The sequence below is a fragment of the Cryptomeria japonica genome, chromosome 4 (assembly GCF_030272615.1).
Source record: "Cryptomeria japonica chromosome 4, Sugi_1.0, whole genome shotgun sequence".
In the NCBI taxonomy this organism is placed as follows: Eukaryota; Viridiplantae; Streptophyta; class Pinopsida; order Cupressales; family Cupressaceae; genus Cryptomeria; species Cryptomeria japonica.
In genome coordinates, this window is record NC_081408.1 from 177726620 (window position 1) to 177740411 (window position 13792).

General features: G+C 40.3%; 1 protein-coding gene across 2 annotated transcripts in view; it reads right to left on the reverse strand.

Moving 5' to 3' along the window:
• Window positions 1-2640: 2640 nt before the first annotated feature.
• Window positions 2641-13792, reverse strand: part of LOC131032065 (rhodanese-like domain-containing protein 14, chloroplastic) — an 80550-nt gene continuing 69398 nt past the window's right edge. The window contains exons 3-6 of one of the 2 annotated variants that reach the window (XM_057962988.2): window positions 4609-4701; window positions 3877-4015; window positions 3643-3745; window positions 2641-3170 (exon numbers count right to left, since the gene is read on the reverse strand). In XM_057962988.2, the coding sequence (XP_057818971.1) occupies window positions 3056-3170; window positions 3643-3745; window positions 3877-4015; window positions 4609-4701 (450 nt within the window). In that variant the 3' untranslated portion in view covers window positions 2641-3055. The remainder of the gene's footprint in view (window positions 3171-3642; window positions 3746-3876; window positions 4016-4608; window positions 4702-13792) is intronic. The other variant, XM_057962989.2, reaches the window with a different exon arrangement.

A 13792-nucleotide genomic window follows, 5' to 3' on the forward strand; every position in this document is an offset into this window, starting at 1 on the left:
ACATTATGTTTATATTGATCGTGGTCTCCACGATCGGGAGAAATGTCCCCGTAGGGACATGCCCCTACGTGGACTTCAATCCACATAGAGGCATGCCTCTACGGAGGCATGCCTTCCTTCGTATAAAGGAAGGGAGGCAGCAGGGTGGTGGAGATATAGAAAACAATTAATATCGAATCCACTTCGGCTATCCTCACAAAATCTGAAAACCATTTCAGATTTTCATGCTAATCAAATTCACGTACAAGTGCTGCCATAAATTATTGTAATCTGTTAACAACAAAACAAATTCAAAGTTATAGAAGATATCACATTAAGATTAATTGAAGATATCATAATCATAATATTATATATTCAAAATCTGATACAAACTTTAACAAGTATGGGTGTCTACACTTGGGATTGATATGGCATTAGATGAAACGTTTTACTTAGTACCAATCTTGGTTATGCTAAACTCTCCCTCGAGATAGTTTTATATGAAAAGTTAAACCATATATAGAATATCAATCTTCTCCTTAGGAATGGAAGAGGTGATTTAACATAGTTTGGTAGGCCATTGTTTATCCTAAGAAATCACAATTTGTGTGTTATTTGCATCACAGGCCCCTTTCAGCTCTGTGACATAACTGGTAAGGCAAAGGCATTTCGCTTTGTAAGGCAAAGGCATTTTGCTTTGTGACCCCAACTGAGCAAATTAATTCGCTTGGCAAGACTTACACTTCAAAGCACAATGAGGGATAGTGAGATTGTCAAATCGAGCATTATATGGAAATTTCTTTCAACGTGATTCATGAGGACAGCTTGGGCTGTTAACTTGATTTTCGAAAAAAGAAAAATGTTGTCTTGTAAAGGGAAAATTTTGAAATCATAATACTAAGCAATTTTTAATTCAGGCATAAAAGTTGGATAATCAAGAACTTTGCAAAGTGATTTCTGAAAGTTGTATTTTCAAACCACATCTTCAAGGATTAGGCACTTATTGGAGAGGTTGGAAGAAGAGCAGTGGAAGCTACTATTATGACCATGTGACAAAAGACTTATATGGTCAAGCGAGACATACATCTGCTATTGCTCCATGGGATTTGAATGATCTCCAAGGAACCGAAAGTATATTTGGATTTTCAGGGTTCTTTCATAGACTAAGACTTGAGGTAGCTAATGCTTCACTAAGGCCTAGTAGTCAAGTCAAGACCACACAAGACTGGTACAGTAGATTTTTTATGCAGTTTATGTGCAGGCAGAGTAAATTAGTCATGTTTTCTGAAGATGTAATTCTCTAGGGACATTTTGAAAAAGATTACAGGCTGAATTTTATTGATGTAATTAGATGTCCCCTTTTTTGTCAAGGTCCTCTTTTTGGGGGCACCTAAATGATTATGCATAATGTCAAAAATCTTTGGCATACAACTTGGTTGTTTGCCATTGGTCTCCTATGGCCACGTTTCAGATTTATCCCCTCATCCTAACGAAGTTATTTCAAAGCAGGAATTAACTGTTTTGCTAAAGCCAAGCTTGTGTTTTCATAAACATGTTGAGTTTCTAGCAATTGGGACTAAGGGACAAAGGTTACAATTTGTTTTTTGTATTGAACAAAGCTGATTACAAAGTAAAGAATTGTAAGAAAAGAAGAAATAACTGAGAAATTACAAGGTGTCCTTGACTGAGAAATTTCAAATTACAATATGGGTTTAGTTCCGCTACTTCTATTTGGTGGAACAACTAGTTCAATATCATGGGCAGCCTCTTGCAGTTATCTTGCTCAAACAAGCTCATTACCTATTCAAGAATTCAACTTGATTGGGTTAACTAGCAAATCTCATTTAGTTTAAATAACTGGTCTAAAGGGTTTGTCACATTTGTGAATCATTAGTTCCTCTGGATCTTCTTATCAGATTGGCTTTGGTTTGGGAAAATCCACTTTTTTGTTTTTCTTTAAAGAAGATGTATTCAAAACTCCTCCAAAATATAAAATTAAATCCAAGGTTAGCTTTTGAGGTTACTTCCTTTACGATGTGATTTTCTATTTAATTCTCTTGTCAACCCTACAAAATTATCATGTAATTCAATGTCATATAACATGCATTTCTCTTTGTCTTCGGACATGTAGTGTCGCGGTTAAAACACTTCATTGGTGAAGCGGCCACCAAGGTTCAAACCCCTGCTGGGCCATTGTGCTCGCAAGCCTTGTGTCTTCGCTGGGTCGTTGTGCTCGCGGGTTTGAAGAAGTGAAGTGTGGGGATGAGGTCCCCCGATTGTGGCCTCACCGGTTTATAGCTCCGGGTCAAAAGTGTTTCATGTAGAGCCGGAGGGCGTGTCATGCCAGCGTCACCGGTCACGTTAAAAAGTTTATCAGGCATTATTTAAAATAAAATTTTAAAAAAAAAAAAAAAACACGCATTTCTCTTTGATGTCAAGCTTAGGAAAGTTGAGTTTTAAGGGCAATTTGGATGTACTTGTGAAAGCTTAGCTTGATTGTATCTAACAATATTTGAATCTCTGTACCTTACGGTAAAGTCAAAAAAGTTAGGTTTTGTTCTGCCTTATAGGACTGGGCTTTCAGAGTAGTCATATTTCCATGTGAATGAAATTATCACGTTCTTTGATCTAATATAAGATGCATTTCTTTTAGAGAAAATATTTAGAGGACAATTTTAGCTGTAGTTCAAAAATTGAGCATCTCACCATAAGATAGCATTGGTGTTTACAGTGATTGATTTCTCCATTAAGTATATCGAAAAAAATCAGTTATCCAGACTAACATAAGCAATTACAAGGGGAAAATGTCAAAACTGGAAAGAAGAAATTAAGGCTAGAAATGAGAAAAATCGTTGTAGATATCAGATATCCACCGTTTCTGATCCAAAAAGAAAGGAATACAGCATCTAGATTAATGACTATGGTGCAACAAGGCTAGATCTTGGTTAAAGCCAAAACCTAGTTATTTAAGGATAACTTTTTGAAATCATCAAAATCTAGTTGACCTCCACTGCATCCCACAAATTACAATAATCTTATAGGATGCCAATTATCTTTGTTCCATGGACAAACACCATTATTCCTCATTACTGACAGGTAGACCTGCTTTGCCCCATGCATACAAACCACCCTCCAAATGTAAGATAGGACTGTAGCCATCAAGTGCCAACAAATAGGCAGCAATGAGAGACCTGCATAAAACAAGATATTGCTCAATGCTCAACTTTTGTTCTGATTTTTTTGAATTAAACTTAAAATCCACCATTATTATGCATTCTATTAAGCAGGATGGACCAAGAATTGCAATGGCAATGAAAATCCAGTACAATCTATAATCAAAATCTTATTATGATCAAGGTTGGAGAAGTTAGCAACAAGTTTTAACCTTGGTTTTATTTGCATTTTGAAGCACACTTACAAAAGAAGCAATATTCTACAGTGATTTGAGAAAATAGAACCAACAATATGATGTATTTTTCAGAATAAGCATAGTTCTAAGTTCTAACAGCTAAGGCTGGCAATTGCTAAACTTCATACAATTCCTTTTGAACCTCACCATTTATATGTCTGAATTCCAGTTTTTACTTCACTTATTTTCTATTCTAACAACTGATAGAAGCAAGGGCCTCCAATCAACCATAATATAGAAAGAAGAAATTCTACCTTGATTGCTGACCTTCCGGGAAATTTGCAGAAGGCTTCATGGTACCACCTTGTGAGCATAACACTATGATTTTGGAGTTTTTATCCAGTTTTGATCTCACTTCTGCCAAGTACAAAAAAAATCCTTAAGATATAGTATTGAAATTTAAAATAGAACTTATTTTATGAAAGACTCAAAAAAAAATAGTTAATTGACATGCCAGTAATATAATTCCAGCATTAGAAAACATCCACCTTCAAGAAACTCTGGATTTTCTTCAGTGCCTTGAAAAATCCCAAAGAATGCAAATGCAACACGTCTAGCAACATCCCATGCCGTCCACTCTTTTATTAGTCTATAAATTTGCACATTTATAGCTCCTTCTGGATGATACTGAAAAAAAGGCTTCATCAGAAACATAAGGAACAAGTGCACTTTAAAAAGAATTTACCACTAACTTCTGCAACCAGCATTGAGGAAGTAATTGGAATCAAGAATACAAAAATACAACTACAACGAACTGTTAATTAACTACAGATGCAAGCAGCTAGCAGATATACATTGGTATACAACAATAAACAAATAGAATTTTTACCCATTTCTTCAGACAAGCTTTCCTTGAATTTTTAGATAAAATCTTGTGGTAGTTTCTTACATCAACATTTTGGATCACACTATGCGATCCTCTCATTACACAGTGTGATCTGAAACCACATCTAGTAAACTACCACGCAGTTGTATGCAAAAGCTTGAAAATGATAAACCTAATACTTCTAAACAAGCTTTTCTTTTCACCTTACAATAAAAATTTTGTATCTAATCTTAAAAAATATGCCATTGTACTTTGATTTATTTTGAGATAATGTGATGATTCTTTCAAGTGTAGGTACAAAATAAACAAGAAATGAGAACTTACTACTTAAGATGAAAAGCTACAAGATATCCTCAAAACCCCAAGAAGCAAGAATGGTATTTAAAGTACCTACTTCTTTGAATTCTGCCTCTCGACGCACATCTAGAACAACATATCCATTTTCTTTCTGAAGTCTGAATGCTTCATTGACTTCCACAGATCGCACCTGCATGATCTCTCAAACCATTTACACATGGAAGAATTTGACTTTGGTTCCTAGGAAAGCAAGAAAATGCTTCATTATATAAGTGATCTGTAATATTTCTTTCATTGTACTTGTATTTAGGATTTTAAAAATTAGAATCCATAAAGTGTTGAAGAAATAAGAACAACTAATCCTCACAACATGTGCCATAATCCTATCACAGGTTCTTTCTATCAAACAAACAACATTCCTATCATTATTGTATCCTTATCCTAATGATGAATCATTGCGTTTAATCCAAAATTTTGATGTAAAAAAGCAAATACAGTTAAATCCAAAAGCTAAAAATTCAATCTTCTCCAGACAAGATTCATATCACTTTGTAAGTTCCAAACAGAAAATGCCATGTACAACGATATACCTTCCTAGTTGAGACCTTGATTTGAGTGTTAGGGGTCAATAACACATGTTAGTTTGTAGTTGGGATGGGTGTTTATGTTTGGTTATGTTTGAGTCGCCAAGAGGTTCTTGTGGGGTAGTTGGTAGTTAGTGACGGTTGGCAACTTGGCCAACTGTCGAGTCTATATATAATTCAGATGGAACCTTGGCAAGGGGGGTATTCTACTGACATACTCTTGAGAATTCAATAAAGATATCATTCTTCTGGTATAGCTGTTTGTTATTGTTACTTATGCTTTGATATATGAATGTTTTGTTACATGACTAGTTGGTACGTGTTGGAAATCCTTGTTTTATCCGTGAATTTACCAACCTCACATTAAGGACTAAACATTTTGGCGTCATTGCCTGAATGAAACTGGAGATAACTATGGCTGCAGGTGGAAGGAATTAATGGGCCGGCCATTCAACCAACAATTAATTGTCGTGGACAGCGACACACACGAAGAAAGTACCGCGGAAGAGGCACGAGAGGATCAATTGACGACAAACTTGGTAGAGTTGTGGGACGTGTCGGTCACGCAGTATGTGCAGAGGGAGGCTTAGGAGAGAGTCGTCTTCAAAGGCACAGTACGTGGTGAACTCACCGTCAGCACTCTCGTCTTTGACCTGCTCGGAAGTATTCAAAGGTTACTCGCCAAAAATCTGATTGCGCTTCAAGACTGAAGGGAGGAAACTGCACGGGAACTCCGTCGGCAACAAGTACTCCAAAGGTACAAAAAGCAAAACCGTAGGGAGGAAGAGGAGAGGGAAACAAGTCGACGCCGTACCTCTGGCACTTAATGCCCCTACGGCCAAACAAAGACAAACGTACCACTGCCACCGAAGGAGTAGACGAGGGAACTGTACTAAGATCTCTCCATATAAAAGAATAAGCCGAGCGGAGACGACGACTAAGGGAGGTTGTTGACTCGAAGAGCCTTGAGAAACGTAGCAGAAGTCGGAGTGTGAGTCGGAGTCGTAGTTGGGAGAGACAAAGGCCGTGTACGTGGAAGGAGTTGGCGGAGGTCGCCAAGAACCTGCCACTTCCAGATGTAGAGGAGGAAGATCTCGCCAAACAGGCCCCACACTCGACATCGAGTGAAGAAGACTCTGGAGCCAAGTCGCAGAGCAACCCGTCAGAGTATTCAAAACAAGGAGAGGAGGCGACACGGGACCTGCACGAAGAGGTCGCCAATATTTTTGAAGCAACATTATCCGACATCAAGAATTTGTCCTTGTCAGAGGAAACCAAAATAGGAGGGTCAGATCCAGAAACCCCAGGAAGGAGGGACTGTAGGAGCGAGGGTGACCAAAGCCCTGTGGACAGGGGTCCAACCAGGTCAAGAGCGTACGGTACCTTCCAGACACATAATACCTTCTGGGCATATAGTAACTTCCAAGCGCTACATAAAACCCTCCAAGACAAAACAATGGCACACACCCCGAAGAAACAAAAGCTTCCAAAATTCATGGGCAACGGGTCGAAGGATCCCGTACGACATTGTAAGACATGCGTGACCATTTGGGAAGCAAATGGCCAAGACGACCAAGATTACTGGGTGAAGGCATTTCCAGCCACTCTGCGAGGAATAGCAATTGATTGGTATACAGACTTGGATGCCCAGTATAAAACGTCCTGGAACAATCTGAAGAAGGCTTTTCAAGAGGAGCTCCTATAGGATGACAATGAGATCATGGCGCAATACCAAGCAGGGAAAAAGAGAAAGTGTGCGGGCATATAACAGAAGGCTGAGGGAACTACTCAACAAAATGGAGAACCAGTCGACTGATGGCCTCAAGAAGAGATGGTTTGTTGAAGGACTGATATCGTCTCTCAGACGGAAGATGAAAGTGGTCCCTCCACCCTCGTATGACGAAGCATACAACCATGCGATGGATATTGAAAGTGAAAATAAGACATCCCGAGGGAAGTGTCGGGTGAGCGATGGTGACAGTACGGATGAAGACAGCGATGGGGAGTCCAAAACCGTGCAAGCACTCCGAAGGGATATGATGAGGATGATGAAAGAACTAAAGGCTGACAAAGAAAGTGGCAAGGAAGGAAAAGAACTATGGTGCACCGACTGCAAGACAAAAGGGCACACTAAGGGGAGTTTCCCTCGTAAAGCTTTCTGTGACATCTACCAAGTAATGGGACATTCCATTAAGGAATGCACATACAACTTGAAAGCACGGAGCACACAAGTGCTCTACACCCAACCCGACCAAGTCACACCGCCAGTGACACCTCCGAAGCCTGCAGCAAACTCTAACGCCTCTCCTGGAGGGTACCGAAACAACCGGCGAGGTAACAACAAGCCCAATAATAACACGTCGAGGAGTAGAATTCAATACGACGCAAAGGGACGACCCATGATCCAATGCCGGAAACGCAACGAATGGTGTCACTTTGCGCGGGAATGTCAAAATGGAGATGATGCAGGAAGTTCGTTGTGCAAATGGTGCGGTCCGGGGAATCACGAGGACACAAATTGTCCAAAGCAAAAAGCGATGAATATGTTGGAGGTAGAAGAACCGGAGGAAGGCGTACTGGCAATCACAAGATTGCAAAACAAGAAAGCCATGTATCCTGACCCTCGCACGGAGAAGGAAAGACTCCAGGAAGCCAGGGCAGATATTGAACGGGCGATGTGTTGTGACGTATTCACACATCGCCCCATTGCAAATGGGGACCCCTACTTTTTTGCTTTCTGGGGTTTGTTTCTAGGTCTTTTAGGGTTTTGTCTGTTAGCCTTTGCATTCTGAGTGTTGCCAAAGGGAGCACTAAGATAGCAGGCTCTGTTTTAGCTAAAGGTGAGTCAATGGATGCTCCGGGTTAGGGTTTCTTTGAAAGTCTTCCTTAGGGCCTGGTTTTGCTCTTGTTGCTAATTGTGTCTTGCTTGGTGAGTGAATATCCTCTTTGAAGGTCTGAGATAAGCAAGTTACTGTGAGTGATGAAGTCTGGAATGTCATCCTGATCTTCAAATGCCCTGAAATTTGGCTAAGTTTGGAATGTCATCCTGATCTTGAAATTTGACTAAGTCTGGAAAATTGAATAATCCTCCAAAAACTAGATTTTGCATTATAACTCCTGGAGGTCCGAAACCACTCTCAAACATCCTGATAGTATATATGGAATATAACTTAAAGTATAAGAACTTATACTTAAATGTTATATTCCATACATGAATCTTGACGGAGAGACCAAAATGTCAAATTTCGCTCCTGACCCTTCCAAAGGGTCCAAAGCGAATTTCAATTTCGCTCCTGACCCTTCCAAAGGGTCCAGAGCGAAATTCTCCATAAGACATTCTACTTTGACCCAAACTTAGAACTGACTCATTCCCAGGCATTATTGAGGGCAAAACACTTGTTTGGATGAAGAAATGTGAGAAATGAAGTCAAGATTTGAGCCTAAATGTGAATTTCGCTCCTAACCCTTCCAAAGGGTCCAGAGCGAAATTCTCCCTAGACATTATTTTCTCCCTTGTTTGGGCTAACATCCTTGTTCCTTGGACATGGTGGAAGGAAATTGGTCATGTTCTTGCCTAAGGAAGTGATTGAAAGTTTTGAAAAGTGAGGGTTTTGTCCAAGAATGGAAATTTCGCTCCTGACCCTTCCAAAGGGTCCAGAGCGAAATTCCCCATAAACCTTACTTTCTTCCTTGTTTAGACCAACATTCTAGTTCCTTGGACATATTTGGAAGTGGATTAGCATGTCTTTGCCTTTTGAAGTGATGGTATGTAAAAATGTGAAGGATTTTGTCCTAAAATTGGAATTTTGCTCCTGACCCTTCCAAAGGGGCCAGAGTGAAAATCCTTATAGCTCTTATTTTCTTCCTTGTTTTGGCTAAGCGTTGGCATGTTGGAGGGTGGATTGGTATGTTCTTGCCTTGAGAGGTAGTTGGACACTTTGAAAGATGAAGATTTTGCCTAAAACATGAATTTCACTCCTAACCCTTCCAAAGGGTCCAGAACGAAATTCTTTATTAACCTCATTTGCTTCCATGCTTGGGCTTCAAACCTTGTTCCTTGGGTGAAGAGTGATGGAATTTTACCTTGCAAATAGGATTGGGATTGAAAAGATGAAGATTCAAGTCTAGAATGAGAAATTCGCTCCTGACCCTTCCAAAGGGTCCAGAGCGAAATTTCACAAAACCACTCTTTTCCCTCAATTTTATGCCAAGTCTAGGGTGGTTCAAGGTGAATTAGGATTGGAAGTGTCCTTAGGTGTGACTTTGACGTGCTAGTGATTATCAAATTTGAAGGAATTGAGCCAAATCATGAATTTCGCTCCTGATCCTTCCAAAGGGTCCAGAGTGAAATTCCTAAAATCACCTATTTTCCCTTCAAAGCAAGTCAAATCCTTGGTTTTTTTATGGCTTGGATGGGTGTGAAGTGGCGTGACCTTGCCTTTGAAGGTGGATGGAAGTGAGAGGAATGAAGGAATAAGCTCAAAATATGAATTTCGCTCCTGACCCTTCCAAAGGGTCCAGGGCGAAATTCCCTAAAACTACCTTTTCCTTTCATTTTTATGCCAGGCTAAGCCTAGACCAAGGTGGGAGAAGTTGGGAAATGCCCCTAGGATTGCCCTTGAATGGATTGTCGCCTCTAGAAATGAAGATTTTAAGCTTGGACAAGGATTTCACTCCTGACCCTTCCAAAGGGTCCAGGGCGAAATCCTAAATAGGTCCTGTCCCTGGCTATGATTTTGAGCAAAATTCTCCTTAATAGCCATTTTTGAGGCCAAGTAAGTGTTGTCAAGTTGAGAGAAGGATTCAAATGGAGAATCAAGTAATAACAAAGTGCAAGAAATGGAATTGAGTGAGTGAAAACAAGCAAAGAGAGAAATTCGCTCCTGACCCTTCCAAAGGGTCCAGAGCGAAATTCTCCAAATCACCTATTTTTTCCCTTGGATGAAGCCAGAACTTTGATCCCTATGGCATGATTGGAAGAAAAGTGATGTATTCTCGCCTTGCAAGATAGATTGGAGTGAAGGAAATGAAATATCAAGTGAAAAAACTTGAATTTCGCTCCTGACCCTTCCAAAGGGTCCAGAGCGAAATTCTCAAAATGTCTTTTTTCCTTCAAGTTTGTGCTAGGCCAGGACAATGATCAAGGTGAATTGGACTTAAAGATGGACATAGGCATGCGTTTGAATAGGTTATAAGTCCAAGAGGTAAGGATTTTGAGCTTAAGAATGAATTTCGCTCCTGACCCTTCCAAAGGGTCCAGAGCGAAATTCTCAATTTCACCTAAATTGCTCATAATGAAGGTCAAGAGATGGATTCCCGGGCCTTGATGGAGAGAAGACTAGTGTATGCTTGCCTTGGAAGACATTTTGGAGTGGAGGAGTGATAGAACTTGAGCCTAAACTAGAATTTCGCTCCTGACCCTTCCAAAGGATCCAAAGCGAAATCCTCAAAAACTCTATTTTTCTCCAATTTTGCATCAAGCTTGATGTTGGTTGAGATTAAAGGGATCCTTAGGCATGCATTTGAGCAAGTTGTGGTCACAAGTTGTGAAGATTTTGTCCTAAAATGCAAATTTCGCTCCTAACCCTTCCAAAGGGTCCAGGGCGAAATCCTTTGAAACTCCTATTTTTTACCTTGTTTGAGCTGGGCAAAGGGCTAGTTGTGAGATTATGATGAAATGAGGTCTAAATTGGCCAAGAATGCAAATTTCGCTCCTGACCCTTCCAAAGAGTCCAGAGCGAAATTCTTATAGGGCCTGTCCTTGGGGAGAATCTTGAGCAAACTTCATTTTGATGTCTTCTTGTTGATTATTTAAGGTAGAAAATGCTATGTTAGAATGAATTTATTATGTGTCCTTAATCATCTTATGGTTTGTTTTGCAGATGAAAGAAGACCAGGCCAAGACAAGGACGACCTCTTCCAGTCCATCATCATCAAGGACGTTCCACATACAAAAAGGGAGGATTCAAGGTGCTTTGAAGCGTTGGAAGACTAGGGGTGTTCAAAGAATTCAAGTTAGCCTCAAGACCTCATTCTACCACAAGATGACAAAGAAAGGCTTCGCCAGCACTTCAAGGCAAGGTATGCTATCGAAGAAGGAAGACTTGACGATAAGAAGGCCTCATCAAGCACTTGGGAGTAAAAGAGGTACGTCATTCATCAAATTGAGACAAAAAGGAGATCAACCAAGACACAGACATCAGACAAGGTGGCATCCCAGTCACTACTCCTCCAATCGGATTGGTCCACCTCAGCATGTCCAGATTCAATGTACCTGACTCATCGAGGATGGCACGAACTTCGAGGCACCCACCCCTGCTTCCTATTGGTCCTCACCCTTGGAATGTAATTTTCTAATTGGCTAAGTTTGTTGTAACAAACCCTAATTAGGGTTTCTATCTTGTAATCCTAGCCATTGGTTCTAACTCAATCAGAGTCGTCTGTTTGTAAAGGGGCTCCCTATATAAAGCCTTGGCTCCTCATTTGTAAAGGTTAATAGCTAGCTAATAGTTAATAGTGGGTGAATAGTTAGAAATAGTGAATAGTCAGCTAATAGAATAGAAATTAGAGTAGATTAGGAGGACAAGGCAAGAAATTGTTGCCATTGATTGTAAATAAACTCCATTTTCATTGAAGTTATGGTGAAGTGTGTTGTTTCTTTGCAATATGCATGGTCTCTCGTTGAATGTTCATTTTAAATGATAGATAATTAAATTGAATGAAAGAAGTTATTGAATGAACTCGCATGGAATCCACCTAGTCCAAACCACTAGCCTTTTGTTCGCTGTAAGAGCGCCTTGCGTGATCAACTGGCATAGAACGAGCTTAATCCCAAGTCATAACACCTCTGTTGTTCACGCATTATCTTGAATGGTGATCAGTATCTAATGGTGTACGATTTGAAACATCCCTTACAAGATCGCACTGAGTTGGTGTTGAATTGTTCAACCTGATGGTGAGACCTAGCCCAGTAGGACTCCACCTAGTCATTCATTCATCTTCTCACATTCTAGGTCTTAGAGTAGACTTCTTGAAACTTGTATCTTTTGCCATTTCATTATCTTCTAGTTAGTAAATAGGACTTGTGATTCCAGCAAATCAGATGTTCAGGTTATCGAATGTAAGTCCCCTTGTGATTCCAGCAAAATCACATCATACCACGAAGAGCTTATTTACACGTAGAGAACCTACATACAAGAACCTTGGAGTTGCCTCGATTGATCCTTCGGCGAAATCTTCAGCAGTCGGGAAACTTTGTTCAAGAGAGGATAAGGTACCTTTAGGTATTTTATTCTGTGTTTGGTTGTGTACAAAAAACACATCAACACGATGGCAGAAGAACGGAGGGCCTCGCACACTGCTGCCAATACCCCACTCCGGTCAGGACCGGAGAAAACTATCATTAAGCAGATGTTACAGACCACCATACCCGTACGGGTATCCAAACTCCTACAGACCATGCCACAGTTGAGGATGGCCCTAAGAAATGCAGCCGGTGACATCATCGTCGGCCAAGAACACCGGACGGCGACAGAACCACCAAGTGCGACTTCAGTGAAGGAACCTGGTATGGATGCCATGGACCTATTGTGACGTTTTCACACATCGCCCCATTGCAAATGGGGACCCTTGCTTTTTTGCTTTTTAGGGTTTGTTTTTTGGTCTTTTAGGGTTTTGTTAGCTGGCTTTTGCATTTTGAGTACTGTCGGGGAGATCAATAGGATAGCAAGTCCGGCTTGAGTGAGGTCCTGATCCTGAAAATTTGGCTAAGTCTGGAATGTCCTGATCCTGAAATTTGACTAAGTCTGGGAACTGAAAAAACCTCAAAAAACTAGATTTTGCAATATAACTCCTAGAGGTCTGAAACCACTCTCAAACATCCTGAAAGTATATATGGAATATAACTTAAAGTATAAGAAAGAAGAAACATAGAAGGAAATGTCACTTATACTTAAATGTTATATTCCATTAAAATTGTCCTGATAGAGAGTTCGAAAAGTCAAATTTCGCTCCTGTCCTTCTCCAAGGGTCCAGAGCGAAAAAGCTTATTTGAGCCATTCCTGACCTTGTTTGGACGAATTGAGACATCAAAGGCATGGTGAAGGGCAAAATGAGCATGATGGAGCATCCAGACTTGATCAAAAGCAATGAAATGATGAAGCTTTTGCCTAGAAGGTCAAATTCGCTCCTGTCCCTCACTGAAGGACCAGAGCGATTTTCTTTATATGCACAATTTTAGACCTTTTTTTGGACATTAACTTTTATTCATAGCATGAAGCAGGATGATATCTTCCCTAGCAAAGACATTTCATGGTGAAAAGTGAGGCATTTGGGCCTGGAGGACAAAAATCGCTCCTGTCCCTCACTAAAGGACCGGAGCTTGAAATCCAAAATTGCCTTGTCCTTGAAAGATTTGAACGATTTCGTGAATTGAGAAGATCAAAGGAGATACATTTTATCAGTTGAATATAACTTGAAAGCGCAATCATGAGGAAAATTGACCCTAGAAGCAAAATCGCTCCTGTCCCTCTGCTAGGGACCAGGGCGAATTTAAGTGATAGCTCCCGTCCCTCTCTCAGGGACCAGAGCGATTTTCCCTATAAGACAGGTTTTGGGCGAAGATCAAGTAAGTGTTAAGTTTGAGGCAAGCAAAGGAGGCGTAACGAGTCCGTTGAAGATAATTTGAAGATTGCAAAA